General features: G+C 43.2%; 1 protein-coding gene across 1 annotated transcript in view; it reads right to left on the bottom strand.

Moving 5' to 3' along the window:
* Window positions 1-20,538, bottom strand: part of SHB (SH2 domain containing adaptor protein B) — a 169,874-nt gene that overhangs the window by 58,210 nt on the left and 91,126 nt on the right. Inside the window, exon 3 of the mRNA XM_090039082.1 lies at window positions 13,676-13,891. Within this exon, the coding sequence (XP_089895208.1) occupies window positions 13,676-13,891 (216 nt within the window). The remainder of the gene's footprint in view (window positions 1-13,675; window positions 13,892-20,538) is intronic.

Genomic DNA, 20,538 nt, shown 5'->3' with positions numbered 1-20,538 from the left:
TGCAACCATACTTAAAAAACAAACAGTCTCGGGTCTTTGGACAGACACCATCAAGGCCATGGTTTGTGGCTGGTACTGTGGAACAGTTAAAGTAGTAGTACCCAGGAAAACCAAAACCAGGCCCTCTACAAAGGCTCACTAAAGTTAGCGAATGAAAGACTTGCTTCAACCTCAGGCCCTAAAGTAAAAAGCTTGCCTTAGCTCAGGACCTTCTTGAAAGCAAAACTGGAGAAGAGTCACAAACATCACAACCCACCCATCTCAGGGGATCCTTTTTCATTTGCTCTCTAAGATTTTCAAAAAGGAGACACAGTCCCTTTCCCAAGCTGAAATGGCTCCCTCCAGCCCCACCTGTCTGGTTTGTGAAATACAAACGTGCTGTATAATAAAGGCAATGATTAGCTTCTTCCTCTTTTATCTCCTCTGTGAAAGATGCTGCAATCAGAATTAATCTGACTTTTCTATTAATAGTGCTCACAGCAGAATTAAATCCAGCTCACTCATGAAGGGAGGCAGATTCTGAACTACTAATTAGAGCAAAAAGGAGTTCTTCCTCTTCCCCCAACGAAAAAAAAAGGGAACGCTGAGCAAAATGTCGTCTTTTTTTTTTTTTAAATACCTGCTTTGTGTTTGCGTGGGTGCAATTAAGACAGAGACAGACAAAAACATGCACACATTTTCTGAGGGTGCACATTATAACGGTTAATTAGGATTGGTAAAAAGAAAAGAAACATATCAAATAGAAAACTAAAATGTACAATGAAGAATAAAAGAAAGAAGGGTGGTGCACACTGACAATGCTTATACGGCTGTATTACACTCTGAATCGGAAGAGTGGTCCTTTTATGGCCCTTTCTACAATTTGTTCCAATTCAAGTGTAAGGTGTAATGAAAAATGCCTAGCTAGAACTCTTTCATTAGAGACGTTTTCCAGGGAAAGTTTCTAGGTTAACAGCCCCTAGCAGCTGAATGCCTACTTAGACACAGCATGGTTTCCCACACTCTTCCCCTACTGCCAAATGCCTCAAAGTCTGGGAAACTGCACGTTCATTTTTTAGGTCAGTTGATTTGGGGACAAGCTAAGGTCAGCAGGTCCAGAGCCCATGAACACCAAGTAGGTGACATCAAGCCCTGTCAACCTGAGAGAGAGGGAGTGAGAGAAGCCGTTAGACTTTTAAAACCTTTATTATACACATATTAAAAACAAATAGTGAAAGTGCAAAATTATGTAGCCCTCCGAGGATCCAAGCTTGAAACTCCTGTCAGCAACAAAAAACATCATGTCGCTGGAAACTGAAACCCCCTCCCTCATGCTTCTCAAGGGGCTACACCTGTAGGACCAACTGTCCATCTTCTACTTTGCAAGGAGCCCACCTCAGTGGTCTAGCACGACACAAACTGGTACACTTTTTCTTGCAAGGTGAAGTGTCCAAATTCAAATGTGTCCAGACTAGGAAGTAAAAGAGTTCGAAGGCATTGTCAGAGCTGGCCTTTATGAGCTGGTTTCTGTGGCTTTTCAGAGTCGACCTGTTGGCTTGGCCCAGCAGGAAACTGGCCAGGCAAATTGCACTCCCCTTGGCCAGTTGGTACAGAATAGAGAATATGCTCATAGTCTTGAGAAGTCCAAGTCATAGAATCATAGAAAATTAGGGTTGGAAAGGACCTCAGGAGATTATCTAGTCCAACCCTCTGCTCAAAGCAGGACCATCCTCAATTAGATCATCCCAGCCAAGGCTTTGTCTAGCTCGGTCCAAGCATGGAGAGTCCACAACCTCTCTGGGTAACCTGTTCCAGTGTTTTACTATCCTCCTAGTGAGACAGTTTTTCCTAATATCTAACCTAACCCTCCCTTCTTGCAACATGAGACCGTTGCTCCTTGTTCTGTCACCTAGCACCACTGAGAACAGTCTAGCTCCAGGTAGTTGAAGGCTGCTATTAAATCCCTCCTCCATCTTCTCTTGTCCAGACTAAATAAGCCTAGTTCCCTCAGCCTCTCCTCGTCAGTCATGTCCCCAAACCCCCTCACCATTTTTGTTGCCCTCCACTGGACTTCTCTCCAATTTTTGCACAACCCTTCTGTACTGGGGGTTCCAAAACTAGCCATAATACTCCAGAAGTGGCATCATCTACACCGGGGTGGGCAAAATGCAGCCCATGGGCCAGATGTGGCCCGCCAGGCCCTTCTATCCAGCCCGTAGGGTCCCTATAAAATTTAGAAAAATTATATTTATCTGCCCCTAGCTACCTGTCATGCGGCCCTCGGTGGCTTGCCAAAACTTGGTAAGTGGCCCTCCATCCAAAATAATTGCCCACCCCTGATCTACACTGAATAGAGGGAAATAATCACTTCCCCATATCTGTTTCCTAAACCAGAGAAGTTCAGAGACCAAGGGTTTGGGAATCAGATCTCAAGCCCACAATGTCAACTGGTATAAGCCAGGCTAACTATAGAGAGGGTGATTTATTTATTCATTCATATGGAATACAGCAACCGAATGACAGAACAAGCTATAAACAACCTATAAACAACAGCACTATAAGGGATAAGGCTAGCTTGACAGTTTTAGATTTGATATTCATTTCAAGGCATCATCAGTAGCCTGGTGCAGGTCTTCAATACAACCATTAAAATGATAAACAGGACATTCCTCCGCGATGCTGTAGCTTGGATTTTGCCACATTCACACTTGGGGTCCTTAATAAAATTCAATTTTTGTAGTAAATAATTACATCTACCTTGTCCAGTACGAACCCCGTCCAACGCTGTCCAGCTTCCGCATTTGTAAAGCAAAGCCAAGAGGTTTAGACAGGGGGGTCTGTGATAAGAAATTTATTAATGATGTAAGTTTTGTTCTGTTGCTGGATCCATTTTTCCTTGATGTTAAGGGCCATTTGGATCTTTTCCTGCACTCCAAAATGGTCTTCTTGACTTAAGCCTTGGCCGAGGGGGGTTAAGTTCATCAAAAACTGAACATAAGCATTTTTTGTAGCCTCTTAAAGTAGCCTGTTTAGAATGGGTGATGAAGCTGCCAACAGTTATGCTAATTCAGGACACAGCCATGTGTTCACTACCAAGGTACACACTCCATTAGCCAAGCCAAGCATGCTCAGTCTGACCTCCTGGAACTCTGCTCAGATGCTACTAGCTCCTCTGTTTACAAGTGCTTTCAGCACTGTCCATGCATACACCAACCTTCCTCTACAGCCACAGAACACTGTATTACACCCCCACCACTGACCACCCTTTTGGAAAGGGTTGGGTCTTCACCATGTGGGGGCAGTTCAGTTTAAACAAGTGCAAACTTTGCAAGGAAACTCTTTACTTAAAGAAAGGAGCAGGGGAGTGTCATTTTAGGTCGCACCCATACGGCATGAAAATAATTCAGTGTGATCAATTTGCATATAGCTGATAGAATTAAATAAGGTGACAGAGTAAAGTGTTCTGAAATGAAGGTACAAAGGTTTGGTTTAGTTTGACAGGGTTTTAATGAAGCGATAAACCAGCCAGGCTTTTTTTGGATGGTCAGCCAGGAGCTATAAGCAATGTCCAGAGGGAATAACATAAAAGATTCATCTCATCTTCACAGTATTGCCACTGATGAATAGCTAATACAATGAGGACAAAATGTGGCATTCTGACTGGGAAAAAACAGCTTTGCACAAAAAGCAAGCACCTGCCTACTGAACGGTTACTGATAAGGCTCCTCAGTCATTGTTCAAACCACCCCCACAGCCAACTAACACGGAACTGAAATGTGTGCATAGCTAGGTGGCAGAATGGCAGAGCACCTCTACCAGCTGAGTTATACTTCACTATAATATTCTGTAGTCCACAGGTGAGCAAAGTAGAGAAAACTTGGGAGGAAGGCAGCCCAAAGAATGCCTCAGCCACTGTACCCAGACTCCCCGTTTCCCACAGGCCTACTCACTATGCCCAGGGAATTTTAAGACAGCAGAGACATGAGCAATAGGCTGAACAAAGGGTTATTACAGCTGGACAGGGACTTGCGGATGGCAATGGCACCCACTTGCTCTGGGTAGTAAAGGCACTCAGGATATACAGAATATATGGATGGATTTTCCAACATCACAGCCACAAGTCACCTTTAACAGGCATTTAACGAACCTTTTAAGGCCTTTTAAGAACTGCTCAATCTTTATGACATTAGGTTACAAATGCATGTGACTTATCATATGCTCATAACAAATTTCTTGTGAATGAATTTTTAAAGTAATAGGCCACAGTGATTCTTTATAGCACAACACAGGAAGCAAGGAGCAATAAAAGCTAGACACAATGATTCATAGCATCAAAATATTTAATGGGACTTTGAAACTAGCAACAAGATTAGATAAAGTGTTTGGCAGGTCAGAGACAGGAAGCATCTCCCTTGCAAGCTGATTAACAAAAGCAGGACTGGTCACAGTAAGGAACAAGAGGGACAACTTGGCAGTTCAAAACCACTGAGAAAGCCCGCACAGCTGATGTGCCCAGTTATTTACAGGTACTTAGTTTAGAAAGTGAAGGAACCATGCCTGAAGATTTAGTTCTGGAAATGGGAAAGAGTAAAGCTATGTGGAATGTACTTGTGGGTGGCTCATCAACCAAGCATGTAAGAGTCCACCATGTCCACAGACAGCTCTATCCGAAGACAACAAAACTAGCCTTGTATACAAAGAACAGTGGAAAGAAAACAAGAGAATGTACAGCTTGCTTGGAGCCACGAAGAAAGACAAGCCTCTTAGGACAGCTAGGCTCCTGAAAAAAAACAGGCAAAGATGCATTGGCATGGGTGCGTATTGGTACTAATGTCTACTTTGCAGATGGCCTCACAAATTATAGACAACTTAAGGGAATAAAGAAGGGCACTGAAGGAAACCATATGACATCCTTCCTATCCCATGAGTGAAAGATGACAAGAGATCCTAGGTGCAAAACACTGACCAGGTAAGAGGTAGAAAGTACCAAGTTTCAATTCTGGTCCACTGATTATGGGAAGAGGCGTATCTAAATTGGATGATCCCCAACTCTGGAGGAAGGGAATCTGTCTGCTTGGGGAAAGGCTATATGGAACAGTTAGGAGAGTGCTTAGCAACAAAAGAGATGGGTTTAGAGGCGAAACAAGTGATTTAGCACAAAATCAAGTTATTGAAAACAGAATTAATTCAGGCATAGGGAGACACAAAGAGAAGTTCTTTAATTGCCTGAACAACAATGCTCATGGCCTGGGTAGTAAACAAGAGACACTAGAATTGCTCTTTTACAGGCATACATTTGACCTAGAGGGAAGACCTGTATGACCGCAACTTTTTTTAAAGCAAAATGATAGTTATAACTTGTGTAAGAAGGATCAAGTAGACAAAATGGGAGGCGAATGGCCAGACCTACTAGTATCCATTTGAGCCATGGATAAGCTTTGAAGCAAACAACTGATTGCAGATAAAGCATAAAATAGGGGCACTTTTTTTTTTTCAAATGTTTTGTATTCCAGGTCAAAATCAGCCAAATCAGTTCCAAATCTTCTCAACTGAGCAACACTCAATTGTTCAAACATTCTATATAGTGCTACAACTGGCAAGTATCCTCCAGCCCAGACTTTTCAGCCTGGGGCTTCAGATACTCTCAAATCCATTGGCAGGTATCCTACGTGCAGACCCACACTTGGACGCTTGGGGTTGGGAAGCCCCCAACTCTTATTTGCCCTTAACCAAAGGCTACAGGAGCAAGCTAGGGAAGAGTCCTCTATGTCCATAAAGCAGGCATGTAGTTGAGGATCCTCCCACTGGAAGCTGGCCAGTGGGAAGCTAATTACAAGACTTTTAGGGTGTCCTGTCCGCAGTGTATTGGACGGGGTGCATCCCTCCACTACAGAATGCCTTTTAAATTCATTTTGGTTTGGGTAACAGATCAGTGTAGCAAAAAAACACACTTGATCTCAGCCCACAAGATGGGGCACAAATTGCTGCCTACTACAGACCATTAACACATTAGGAGCAGTGTTTTTCAATCTGTGGGTCGCGACCCCAAAGTGCATCACAAGAATATACAAAAGCATCATGAACAAACTTTAAAAATGGATTCTCCTTTAAAGGAGAAAAAGTGGGAAACAGTGGGTTTTCCCTTGCAGGCTGCTGGAGTTCCAGTGTGCAAGGGGCTGCTTGGGGCTCCCCAGGCCGCAAACACTTGGGGGCTGGGGCCTGGGGGCAGTGGGTCAGGACTGCCCACTGATGTTTACAAGTGGGTCCTGATACAAAAAAAGTTGAGAACCACTGATCTAGAGAACAGGATAACTACCGGCTCCTTAAAACACCTACCTATCATTATGTGCATTAGATATGGGGAGCTTCAAGATGAGTGAAGAATGCATGATTGTAAGAGGGACCCAGGGGCTCCTGTTACTTTAAAAGAGAGATGGCAACAGAAAGAGCCCCAGGCAGGCAAGTAGCAATTAACTGCAGAAGGGAAGGAAGCAAGGGAATAACTGCAGCCTAGGTAGTAAGCTGACCATTAAGATGAGGGGACACACTTGCTGACCAGAAGAGGAAGAAGCCCAAGGGATATAAACTAGGGTCCCTGAAACAAAGGGGCAGTGGAGCCCTGAAGTCTGCTGAGACAGGAGCTCTTGCCAGTTCAAGCTTGTGGGAAGTGGGAGATGCAAGGCCGTGGCAGATGCTCCCAAGGCAGGAAGAGCCAAAAAGTGGGAAGGTAGCCTGGTAGTGGTATGATGACCTAGAGCGGTGGGACTTTGATTTTGAAGTGATTGCTTGAATTTTTGTTCTAGTTTGTAACAGAGGACTGGCTGTGACTGATAGGGGAGGAAAGGAGACCACAGCGGTGTCTGAGGGGCATGCAAGGTTTTGAGCCATGCCAGGGGCAGAGGCACAAGGCACAGGCAGGTTGAGCCTAAGGGAGCCAGAGCCTGAGCCCAGTGGGGGCCACGGGGGCACCTTGAGGGCAGGAGCCCAAGCCCAGCAGGGGAAACCAGGGTCATCAGGGGCTTTTGAGAGGCTGAGGAACAATAAAATAAAATCGAGCCTATCTGCAGAAGCCCAAAAAGCCTGCCTGCAGGTAAGGAGCATCCTAGCTTCCCCACCCCACAGGCTCTGGGTCTGTCAGCAGAAAGGGAGGAGGAAGCGGGGGGAAGTGAGCTGCCAGCTGGGGATTACCCAGCCTGATCTGGGGCTGGAAGGGGGCCATGAGGTGGGGAAGAGCTTCAATCCACCCCTCCCTGCCTCATCAGTTCAGGCTGGGCAAATCCCAACCAGCAACTTGCTCCCCCTCCCTTCTTGCTGACAGTCCCGATCACATGACAAATTAACCCTAAGGAACACAAGTTCCCTAAGGCACGCTGAAGTGGAGTGCCTTCATCGGAAACCTCATTTAATAAGAGTTAATTTGTTGCATGATAAACAGTCCAGACAACAGGGACCAGAATCCAGCCCTTGCTCCTAGCCTCAGCTGAGTGACCTAATTAGCACTAGCTACAGAGCCAAGCTCCCTTTTGCTTGCTGCTTTCCTGGTGGCCCGATGGAGTCTTGCATTCTTGGCTGCTGGGTGGCCTTGCTTTAAGAAGGAAGGGTGCAGGGAGATCCTTAGCCAGGCTATTCTGGAGCCTGATGGTTGGCAGCACTCACCTGGGGGGTTGCAGATGAGGGTTTGAGTCCTCTTCAGATGCAGGTCTCCTACTCCCTTGGTGAATGTTCTAATACTCGCCCCACAGATTGTACAAGCAAATCAGGCAACTAACCCCTTTTTCCCTACCAGAGGCCAGACCAGCACATCGTAATTTTTTGGTATGAATCTTAGTTTGAGGCACATTCTTGGTTTCCCTAGGCTGCAGTTCCTCAATCTGCAAATGTGGATAACAGCACTTCTACTCCCCCTGCCCCTCTGGCCTTTTTAAAGGATAGAAATATTGGAGGGCAGAGGAGTTCAAATATTTTCGTAAGTACTAAAGGTACATATTTCTACTTGTACATTCAAGGTACCCTATACATATATTTACATACTAATTTCAACATTAACATTCTTCTTCCTGATTACCATATTTACTTGAATCTAAGACGACCCCCCAATAATTAGATTCTATACATGGAAAATTCATGAATTTGTTATAATTTTCCAAGTAGAGAATCTAATTATTGGAGGGCTGTCTTTAATCCATCCCCCTCCACCACTGTAGGGAGGCAGGTGGTATGGGGAGGTCAAGTAGCTTGCAGCTTGCCCCTTGCTTGTGCCTGCCCCCTTTGCACCTTTGCCCCCACCCTTGCAGCTGCAGAGCCCCCATGCTCCACAGCCTCTGCCTTCCCTTCCCCCCCTCCCCCTAGCCTCTGTTCCCCCTTCCCCCTCCCTCTGCTTCTCCCCTCCCCCCCGCCTTTGCTCCCCACTTCCCTCCCCTTACCTTTGCCCTGAACTGGCAGATTCTGTCCCCATTTTAGCTTGTGGCATTGGACTGCATGCTGCTGATACAGGGTTGGGCTGAGCTATGCTGCACTGGGGATGTGCTCAGTGCCCTAGGCTGCAGCATGGATGGAGCTTGCTGGCATGGAGCAAGGGTAAGGCAGGAGAGAGGGAGGAGTAGGCAAGGAAGGAGAGGTTGTATGGGGGAGCCGGGAAGAGGCTACAGTGGGGAGAAGGTGGTGTGATGGAGGGGGCAGGGAAAAGCAGGAAACAGCTGTGGCTATGGCCCGGACCTTCAGTAGGGGCTGAAGCCCAAGCCACAGCTGCTGCCTGCCCCCACACTGCCCTCTTACTCAGTTCTAAGACAAGGCTCTTTAAATGGGGGAAAAACATGTCTTACAATAAAGTAAATACAGCAAGCACTGAGAGTTTAATTGTGTTTACCCTTAGGTGCAGTGTTTTGTTTGATGAACTCAGAGCAAAAAAAATTGATGGATTTAAAGCAAAAAAACCAATCTGTAATCCTCAGAGAAAACAGAGAAGTGTGAAAGATGGGACTGAGATTTTGGAAGACAGGTGCTAGCCTGAAGAACGCAATGATAAGGTCAAACTATAAGTCTGAGGCCTACCGTTCAATATGGGCTTCCAAATAGGAATACTTTCTTACTCTTACAGGTGAAGTTACTAGCTCCAATAACTTTACTTCTATTAAATGCTGGAAATGCAAAATACTGCTAATTTCAGATTGCCAGTGTCACTAGAGAGAGATGAGAAATGGGTGGTGATAGGTATAAACCCAAACAGAGATGATCAGCATCTCTTTAAAATGGGGTAAGCATTCTCTGCTACTTGGGAAGAAACATTTTCTATCCTCCTCACAGGAAAAAAGATGACAAGACTCCTTCAACATTTTGACACTCACTTGTGAAAAAGCAACTGGTTTCCTGATGTAGGAAATGTCAATAGCTCTTTGAAAAAATATCATCTAGTTCTTTCCCACTTCACAGCTGGAGCACTTTCTCTTCCATCACATGTTTAACTACATTCTGCACCTAAGCTGGCTCAGGAATGGCAAGAAATGGTTAGCACCTCTCTGAACCCACCGGGTAACGCAGCCCGGGTGAGTTCTGCCATTTGCAACTACGAGACTTCAACGAGCATTTCACAGTCCAACAGGAACAGATGCTAAAACTGTTGAAGTGCAAGACCCCTGCTGATTGGAGCTAGAAGTGGTCTGTAAGGCTGATTAAACCCACAATATCCTTCTGTTTCTATTGAGATGCTACATGTTTCACTTTACAAGCAGTTCTGTGAAATCAGACCCTCAGGATCTGTTCTCTGTTGCTGGTATTCATCAAAAGCCAACTGTTCCTAATCTTTTATGGCATCATGGGAATTTAAATGGGTTACTATGTACTTGCACAGTCACTCAGTGAATTGCCTTCATGGTCAAGATTCTTCGACTCCTTTCAGCCCCCAACATCATCCCACCAAAGCTCTGAAAATGTACAGCGTTTTAGAAGCAGAGAAGTGGGTCACCAACCCAAAGGCCTACAAATTATTTAGCATCCTTCTGCACACGAAATTAGTGCTGAGAGTGTTTGTGCGCCAAAGATGGTTTACGCAGTGATTTAAATAGCACATTTTTTTTGCGCATGCCAATAATACATTCAGATCCTTAAGCTACCTACTACCAACAATAGTGGAAGTGGAGTTAATGGAACTATACCTCGTAAGAAAGCCCTAACTCCAGGATAGTAACAGAATTTTATTCTTAATCTGGAAAAGTTAAATCAATGCATTTTTTAAAAAGCAATTCACATATTACAGAGATACTGCTCCCCATAAAAAGACTGGTTATTTTTAGTTTTAGTACAGGAGGCTTTTTTAGTAACACATCTGACTAAGAAGGAACTTCCTCCCCAACCCCTGTTGCTAGGAAGTATTGAATCTTTTAAAAAATATAAAACTGTTTGGGCTTCCATGTCTTGGGACTATTTTCAGCTTTGAAACAAATTTGTTCTGGGAAAGTTGGATAATATTTCTCTTGGTCATTTCTGTAGCTTTCAAGAGTGAAGCAGAAGTCAGACATTGTGTTTGCACTCTAATAACAAATGCCTTTTTATTATACATGTTTGTATTTACTCTTATCCTTCAGTTGTATACGAGAGGCTGAACACACAAGCTGCTTGCAGATGTTAAAAAAAGAAACAAATGGTACTTTACTTTAAACTCTGCACACTCCTATGCCAAGCCTAGCGCATGCCCAGAAGAGGCAGTGTCTTGGTTGGATCCGGCTTGCCCAACGTCTGTACAGGTCAGGCACTCCAATGGGGCTTTTTGGGTGCTTTTATCTAATAACTGTTTGACTCAGCTTTAGATAAAAGTGCCAAAAAGCCCTGCTGAAGCACCTGATCTATGCAGACACGGTAGAGCTGAGTCGAAGTAACTCACTGTTTCTTTTCACAAAGCACTTTTTTTGTGTGTCTTTTAATGTCTGCGAGCAGCCAAATTTACTTAAGTACCATCAAAGCAGAAAAGTGTCACCATTTCCCACTAACTTTTCATGAGGGTGAAAAATGGTAAGGTGAGCATAAACATATGAAGTTACATACAATCTAGATTGTATTTAAATAGCTTGCCTGTAATGTATACTATTCAACATCGGGGGGTTTTGTGCTTTGAATAGTAATAACTCTGGTCTATAGCTACAGAACTGGTCTATAGCTCCTAGTAAGGCTGTCTCCATATGACTTGTCCAAGCAAACATCTGAAGTTTTTTAAACTTGTCATGGTTTTAAGCCTCAGAGGAAATTAGTAACTTTGATAGGTTGTAAAAGACTCATCTTACAAAATACTGAAGTTTAGGTATTTACCAAAGACAGCTTTCTGTGTTAGATCAGCAAATATACTGTTTAATTAAGGGAAACCGTTAAGAACAGTTGCTTCTAACCCCTGAAGACAAACTACAAGCAGTACAGTATTTACACACTAACTCCTATGATTCAGGAATTCTGGCTACAAAAGACACATTCACAGATATTATACTTAAATTATATGTCAGAAGTTCTAACTGCCCATTGCTTTATAAAAGGTCAGCTGGGTGAGGAAAAGGTGAGGAATGCTGACGAGGATTTAATGAAAAAATCCCTGTCTAGGAAAAAAGACAACAGATATGTATGCGCACTTACTAGGTCTTGAACTGCTAGCCCAGGAGTTTTTTTATTGATTTTGTGTCATTTTAAAAATACATAACAGCAATAAACATAATACTCAAATGAGATTTGCCTCTTCAACAAGCATCTCTAAATGCCCATTCACTAACGCCTTTCATTGTTCTTCACTTCTACAAGTAGTCAACCCAGAACGTGAAGGATCTCAGGAATGCAAGGAAGCACCAGAACCTCAGGTAGAAGCACACATAATACTTCAACCTAAATGTGGACAGATATACAAGCCTATAAACCAGTTTAAATCTGCCTGGAATATTAAGTACTATTTTGAATCAATTATGCATGGACACTAATTTTTTTCTGTGACATGGGACTAGTTGGTCCTGCAAGCATACCACATTGCACTGCTCCTCAGCCTCCTGGACACTGTTGCAGCTGGCTGCTATGGTACACAGCCAAAACTCCATTGCCCCCTGACACCCCTTTCCCCCTTCCCTTGGCACTTTACCTGTGAGCTCCCCTGTACTTCCTGTTCAGTGCCTAACAACCAGCTGCATCCTCAGTCACCAGTCCATCACAGCTTCTCATCATGCTCCCTGGACCATGGGAACAAAAGCCTGGGACCAGGTGCTCCCCACTCCTTCAAGTTGGGCAAGCACACTGTAGGTTTCCATTATTTGCAAGCTCTTGATGTTTATTTAACTCATGGTTTAGAAAAGAAGGAGAAAAATGATAATGTCCCCAGCCACAAGTTGCCCACCCCTGAGACACCCAAAATATGAGTGCAAGTACTCCCTCTTCCCCTCGATTTGCCCAGTGGAGGCATGCTGGGTGGGGTACTTGCTCCTAATCCTTCCTGTTTGAACTACAGCACTTGATACATTTGTGAGCCAATTTCCAGTCAGTGACATGTTGGAATGGTTAGATTGTTATGTGTTATCTGCACCCAATGGGATTAAAGCATTCTGGTTTCAGGCAGCGTGAGCCTTCCTCCCATAGTGGGAACAGAGAAGCAATCTACCTCTTGGAAGTAGGCTCTGAGCACTAGTACTAAGTAGTCCTCTGCTTAGCGTTTTCCTGAAGGCATGTAAAAATGGTAACTTGGATGTAAAGTTTCATTGACCAGCACATTGAGAGGCAGAATCATTCAGATCAGTGGAGCGCAATCTTTCTGGGCTGTGAACCAGCACATACAGCCATATCTTCTGGTTGTGGGACTTGGAAGTTTAGGAGTGGGGACATGTTAGCCACTACTGCTCCCCTCATCGCCAAATATCTGGACCTGTGGGGAGCTCTGTACAGTAGGTGTCATGGCTCTGAGGGCCAGATCTGGCTTGCAGGCTGAAGGCCAAGTAGCACTAATATAGATTCATTTTCTTGAGCTATTTAAGAACATGCCGCACACATTACAGCAATAGGCCAAATTAAAATGAACACAACTAAAGCTGCCTTAAATGCCTACAGCTGCAAGAAAACATAACATGAAAGGTTTTTTCCCTGCACTTCACCTCAGCATAGGAAGTAGTTCACTTTACAGAATTAGCCAAATAAATCTTAATCTCAGCCCTGCAGCAGGATTAATATGTTATGAAATGTTATGAAAATGATCTATGAAATTAGGTTGGGAGATGAGAATCTGGATAAAATGTGGAATTTGTTTCCAAGATTTCTACTGGCTTTTTTTTTTGAAGTACAATTTCCTTTATTGGTGGACAATCACAACAAAATCTAAACTTTTCTTTAATTTTTGCTTCAAAATGATGCACACACAGGGCGTGTCTACACAAGAAGCTGACTGTGCAGCAGCATGTCACAGCACCGATAGTGCTAATACACTAATGCATAGTATGAACTACTGAGCAGTAGCATCACTTAACAGACATTCGCTGGCACTACTGTGCATGAACTCTGGTACTGTACATTAATCTAGTACTTGATAATACAAATACTAAATAAATGCGCAGTAACTGTGCAGTAGCGTCTTGTGTAGACAAGCCCACATATGTATACCCACCCATGCTCCCCTCCACCCCACGATACATAGCTCTCCTGCTACTGCTGGGCATAAATGTGGTAGGCAGACAGTATCCAGGAATCCTACCTGCCAAGGCTGGGATGGTGACTTTGTTCCACTCCCATGGCTGATCATACTCATCCGCAGGCCTGTCGTCATCCTGTGGCAACTTGCTTTCTCGTAAGCGCTGACTCACCACACTTTCAGAGTCTGATTCCACACCATTGCCTTCTGGTTCATAGGGTGTGTCATATAGCTGAATGCCTTTCTGCTGGGACTTTACACTTTCCTGCCTTTGAAATTCTAGAAGGAAAAAAAAAAAAAAAGAGGAAAAAAATCACTGCATTTGTCTGATGACTTTGCTCATGATTTCAGAGGGAGATTCTACACATTTCACAGCTAGAAGAACTCTAAGTAGCTGATACAGAGAGCAAGCCCTTAGAAAGCTTCTAAATTTACTTTGCATTAGATAAATGACAAGAAACAGAGCATGATTCTCCATCCTCGATAACAATCTGCTTGAGCTGAAAAACAGCCACATGGATGATTTCCCTCATTGTTCAAATGGAGATAAACCAAAATGCTTTAAAAAAGAGACGTGCAGATCAGGTTACAGGAAGCATGCACTACTTTTGGGTGAGGAGTGCTTTAAAGTGTATGTTAGTGACAGCACATTCCTCTGAATTCACCATTATTCTCCCCAAATCATTTTGATGCACAGCAGGATCCCTGAGCAATTGCTCAAGCACAGCAAGTTCTTCATTAAGACTGGACGAAAGAAGCAGCATTTTATAAGCCTTTATCAGATGAATGCCAGTTTCGTTTTTTTTTAATTTGGTGACAAATAAAAAGAGAAACGTGGCAACACTGCACAATCAAATAAAACCCATAGAACAATGAATGCTAATGTAATTAATGCGCATAAATCTCTCATTATTACAGATTCTACCAGGTTATCCCTATGCATATCACAAAATAACTGGGAAGTAACATTACAGTAAAACTGGAGTAACAGTGTAGAATCAAGTCTCCAAGACTATTAGCATTTATTACAAAATCATACACCTGGATCAATGATTCTCAACCTTCTTAGATTCAAAACATCCCTTGGAAAATGACAGTTCTAAGTTTTGACTCATTTTTATAACTATAAATTCACACGTCCATCCTTGCCTGGAACTCTCCAAAAACATACCCAGACCAAACTGTGGCTTTCTCCATCAGGACTACCGTTAGATGAAATGTTTTAGTCAATTTGATTTTGCCAAAGTTGTATGCACCCCATAATTCCCTTTAGTCAAACATAGCAATCTCATGAAAAACAAATGTGAATGTGGAGAATATTTGGGGGCAAAACAGAAATTCGACATCCAGAAAAATCAATTGGACTGGCAATGTAATTTTCCCTGCCTTTGCATACACCCCTCAAAACATTTATGAGATTTGCAGCCTTTTTAGACACCCCTCAGAAGAGACACCAGCTCTTAGTTTTCACACTTTTTCTGACTACAGAAAAATAGTAAAACAAGCTTGCAAAGAACTCAGGAAGACCCCAAGGGGTTAGAACATTTTTGACATTATGGATTCCTATTTGAAATCGCCAAGCTTATCTTGTGAATCATGTTTGCACACCTAACAATGCTAAAATTGAGTGGCAGCCCATGACACCCTTGAGAGGATCTTAAAACACCTCAGGATGCTGTGGCATCCTGGTCAAGAATTACTAGTTCAATGCAAGGGTCTAGGTTGTAGCCATGTTGGTCTAAGGACATAAGCAGACAAGGTTCTTTGGGTGAATCTGATATCTTTTATTAGAAAAACTCAAATAGTTGGAATTTTTTTTTTTTTTAATTTCCGACTATTTGAGTTGGTCTAATAAAAGATATCGGATTCACCCAAAGAACCTTGTCGGCCTAACTCAACGCAAGGAATATCATTAGCTACAATGCCATCCTTATTCTCCCCCAACAATGCCTTCCCACAAGGTTTCTGCACCATCATGGGCTCCTAACAGACAGAGACTGGCTTTGGGAGCCAAATTTAATTTTTACAGCAGTGCATCGACAGAAGCAGTAATACTATAACAAATACCAAGGTACAATAGAGTAGATATTGATAACGGATAAAACCCTTTGCTCTGTAAGCCTCTTCGGCATACATACAAAGAACAAATGCTGGAAAGAGAGTCTGATAAATACATTTTGCTGCACAGCTCTTTTAAAAAGTCTATATTTTCTACAAAGATACAGTGCTGCTATGCTTACTGTAGAGAGAAGCCATTCCCACTTCAACACAAGAATGAGCCTTCTCTGTCTTGCCAAGAGATAAAACAAATCAGATTTCATATCTTAAAACTGAAAGGTATAAAGTTTAACAGCACTTCTGGGTCTTTGTGTCTTCACTGGAGCCAAAAGTAAATAAAAAATGGTCAAATAAACGTTGATGCCCCAAGACAGATGCTTGCACCTTCTGCTGAACCAACTCCTGCACAGCCAAAACTAGGATGCTACATATCCCATGTGCCGATACCGTCCGAAACACAAAGGTGGCAAGCACTTCGCAGAGATCTTGCAACAAATAGAGAAGTCTAGTAGAATTACTCAGTTTGAAAAGGTTCACCATCCCTCTTCCTGGCAGGAAGACACTATCACAAATTTACTCTGGAACCCACAACATCAATATTAGAAAAAGAAATCTGGCAGCAAAGTACAGGTTTGTAAACTACGGGGCTGGCCTACACCCACAAAAGCAAAGTCCGACCTTTCCTCCATAAAAAGAAAAAAAAACAGGTTGAAGAGAAACTGGTTAATGCTGTGAGCAAAGGCAATACTTTAAAATATATAAATCTGAAGAGTTTACTGAAGAACAGCTTTACAGCTGGGGAGGAACATTTCTAATGTTAACTTTTACATTAGACATAAATAAATGTGAAAAAAGCATATCAAAAGCTACCAATACATACAAATAACATTGTTCCAAATAATTCTTAGGTGCGAGTCGCAGACAGCATTCCCATTTTTGTGATGGGAATAAACCCTAGAGAAAGGTTATTGTAAGTATTTGAGGAAAGTGTTGTTGCATGTCATTAGTGCTTTCTCCTACAGAAATAAAGAGAATCTCCACTGCCTACATTTAAAGCGCATCTCTGTAGAAGAATTTTTTCCAAGCAGAATTCTACATTAAAAAAAAGTCTCCTTACCAAAGACCACACAGGCTGCCCCCAGCTATAGGCTATTAACACTCCCTTGACCTCTGCTGGATCAGAACCCCAAGAGTCTAGTCTCCTTTAAACCAGAGGTGCTTTGCTCCATTTCAGTTTACTAAACCTCGCCCTATGTAGGGAAATGTTTTGCAGTCAAAAGAATACAGAAAAGGCAATCCTCTTAAAATAAAAAACCCAGATTCCAGAAGCAACAATGACTAGAATACCTGTCTTTGCACTGCAGATAACCTCTGGTTCACAAAGCCCCAAAACATGAGAGGTGGCAGAAGTCAAGTCACAAATTACTTTTACAAAGTGCCAACAAATACATAAAAAACAACTTTTAATATGAGAGGTGGAAGCCTGCTATTTCATGCCTTATGGTCTGAGAACACAAGCATTGAATGAATAGGGTTTTGACCTGAAATAGAAGCATTTTCCAACTGAAACTAGATACTGGAGCAAGCAAAGAAATATTAAGATTCCTTTAATTTGTTTGAAATTCCATCTTTAATTAACACATTGAAAGAACATTTGCAAAGGAATGTCATTTTTCAGCAAATTAAATCAAACATGCTCTTCTCTTCAGCAGCAGGCAGTAAAATAAAAATCCGTACCACAAGCAGCATTAGGGTGATGTATGCTGACAGTGCAGCTTGGACCTGAATACTTAAGCTTTAGCCATTTGTAGGAGATACTTTTCATGGATTTTCCTGAAAGCCGTGATCACTACAGTTCTAAGCCCTAAAATATTTCTTGGAATAACCAAGGAATCTAAAAATGTGTGAGTTCCACTTTCCTGAAGTCTGGCTTTGGGGAATTAAAAGGGCATGGGTCTTTTCATTCAACCAGAAATGAGAGCAACCACGAGATCCCTGAACAAAAGGCTGCTATAGCTTTATGCAGACCATTTTCTGTTCATTTTGAATATCACAATTGAATCCCTTGAATTTCTGATTTATTTTATCCTTTGATCTCTCACTGCTAATAAAGAAAAATACATTTTTACAGAACAGTGCTTATTAAGCTAATAATTGCAGGAGAGAGAACTGAGATTTCCAAGAAGAAATGGGCTGTCTGTTTTGCTGCTAGCAAGTAGAAAAAGTCACCAAAATGAAAAAAATAAACCCACCTGGTAATTCCTATTCACTGAAGCTAAGGGGTTATAAACACAAGTGTATCCCAGGGCTTCAGTCTCCCAAATGACATTGAGAAGCTGACTAGAAAAGTAAAAAACAAAAACAAAAAACCAATGAGAATCTTTGGGAATGCCACATATGATCCACGGCTGAGATGAAATGGTATTGCCTCCGAAGGCCAAGTTCCTCTTTGACAACAGAATGTGTGTACCAAACAGGTCTGTGTAACTACCAAGGGTAAGTGGATAGCTCTATAGCAACTGCTACATGGACTGCTCCAACTTTTCAATCGTCTCTAATATCCAATCACCATTACCTAATATTTGCAGTATTCTCTAGGTAGGGAGTAATCTAATAAAAAGCTGGGAAGTTTAGTAGGGAATTAAACGGTAAGGGTTTTAAGAGCAGTACTGTGCCTGAAGAGTAGGCATTTTCTCCTCGAAAGGTGACTACAACAGACTTGACATTAAGCTGAGGTCAAAGTGATTTAAAGGGAAATTCCCCTATCTCTCCGCCCTCTGCCCAAGATCCAGCCCTTCCAAAAAAACAAATCACAAAACACACCAGTGCTGCAAGCAGAGACTGCAATACCCAGCAAAGAGAGGCCTACCCACAGACATTGCCAAGTGCATTAGTGACTTGGCCATTATTACTCACTGTATGTGGAAGGCTGTCAGATGCCAGGGTAAGGGTGTGAGATCCTAGTACCTGTGGGTGGTGCTAGGCTGGGAGGGTAACAAGCATTTTGGAAGACAGAATCAATTCAAAATGGGTGCAATAAATTGGGATAGAGGGAAGGTGAGAGAATGGAGAGTGGCCTGAAGTTGAGATGAAACGTTACAAAGACTAACAGAAAGTAAAGACAGGTAGAAGAAGGCAGAGGAACAAACAAAATGACGAATGCCATATTCTCTCTCATATAACCTGAACCCTTTTCACCTAAATCTGCTGGTGAAGCTTGGAATGCATATCATATGTGAGAACAAAAGAATCCCATGGGTCCAGAATTTGGCAGCGGGGGCAATGGCAGCATTAAGTGCTGTGGTTCTGGGAGACCTAGCAATTAACGGTGCCACCATTTCCCTACCGCCAAATTTCCAGACCTGTCAGAAGCCTCGCAGCTGGATAATGTGGCCCCACACTCTGGAGCCAGGCACACCTGGTCGGACTCAGCACGTGGTCCTAAATCTAACAGGCCGGGTTGGTCCACAGACTCCATCCATCCTGCAGGGCTGGCAGCAGGCATGACTCCCCAACTACTGCTACCTGGTTTCTGCAAGGAGCATTTTTTTCTTCATCATGTCTCTTAGAAAAGCACACTATGTATGGAGGCATGGTGAATGCAAGAAAATACAGTAGCTCAGTAGGGGAACAACCTTTCTGATAGGTATGCCACAAATTAGCTCTATATCTGCCCACAATGGCACACTGATTGCCTTCGCGTCTTATCTGCTGCTCTGCCTTCTGCTCCATGCCCTATTTGCCATTGTGCTGCCTGTCCCCTCCACAACTGGCTGCATGACACACACACAAGCTGTCCGTAACACTTGTGGCACCTGTGCCGCAGGTTGACCGCTTCTGCCACAGCTTGCTGGGTAGCAGTACTGCAAGACAAGAATGTGGCGTTAGGGCAGGTTAGAATTGGAGTAGGACAATAAGGTAATGCAAAAAAACGGGACGAATGCCACTTTTAGAAGGATGAATACAGGCATGCCAGCTACCAGATGCAGAAGGAATTTAGTCTCTCCTCAGGATTGGTGAGGTCTCAACTCATGTCCTCCATATGATTTTGGGTGCTACACTTTAGACAGTTGTTTGTTTACATCTTTCTTATGGGGAAAGATTTGGAAGACTGCTCTTTTACTTTCCCTTAGAAAAAAATCACCCCAAGATTGAAGTGGGGGAAGGTCTTAATATTTTTACGATATAACCAAAAAGGATAACATAAAAAGGAGAACAGCAATTGTTCTCTATGCCTACTAAGGAGAGGATAAGTAATAATCAGCTTAACTTAGAGAATACATTGGTGTGGAAGTATTACCTAGAAGGACAGTCCAAGAATGGAAAAGGTTCCCTAGGGGGCTGCTGAATCTCCTTCATTGTACATTTTTAAGAGCAAGACTCAACAAAACTCTATTGCAAATGGTCCACCCACCCACAGCCCCATCCTAGCCGCCCTGCCAACTGCCCCACATGCACGGATCCTGCCCGCAGCAATGTGAACAGGGCAAACACACTAGGATGCCTGGGCAGCAGGCCCAGCAGGTGTGGCATCCAGAAGCCACTGCCATAGGGGATGCCAGGAAATAGAGTCCAGCCGCTGCACCACCTCAGCCCCGCTGCGTCTCTGGAGGCGACAGGACCAGCTGCACTCACCACAACCCAGGATGCCCCCCATGCCTGGGCCAGGAAGCACTGAGGAGCCTGCCACGGGTCATACAAAATCCCTCAGCAGATTGGATTCAACCTGCAGGCTGTATTTTGCCCACCCCTGCCTTCATAGGTAAAAAACATTGAAACCAGGGGAACAAGACTATGGTCCTTCTTATATAGAGAGCTTTGTAACTCTCTGCTGGGGGCTTATAGGCTGAATGGCCCAAACAGGCTCT

The sequence above is a fragment of the Crocodylus siamensis genome, chromosome 3 (genome assembly GCF_052110815.1).
Source record: "Crocodylus siamensis isolate JL-2025a chromosome 3, ASM5211081v1, whole genome shotgun sequence".
NCBI lineage: Eukaryota > Metazoa > Chordata > Crocodylia > Crocodylidae > Crocodylus > Crocodylus siamensis.
The sequence above is the reverse complement of the archived record's forward strand: the minus strand, read 5'-3'. Positions and strand labels throughout refer to the sequence as shown.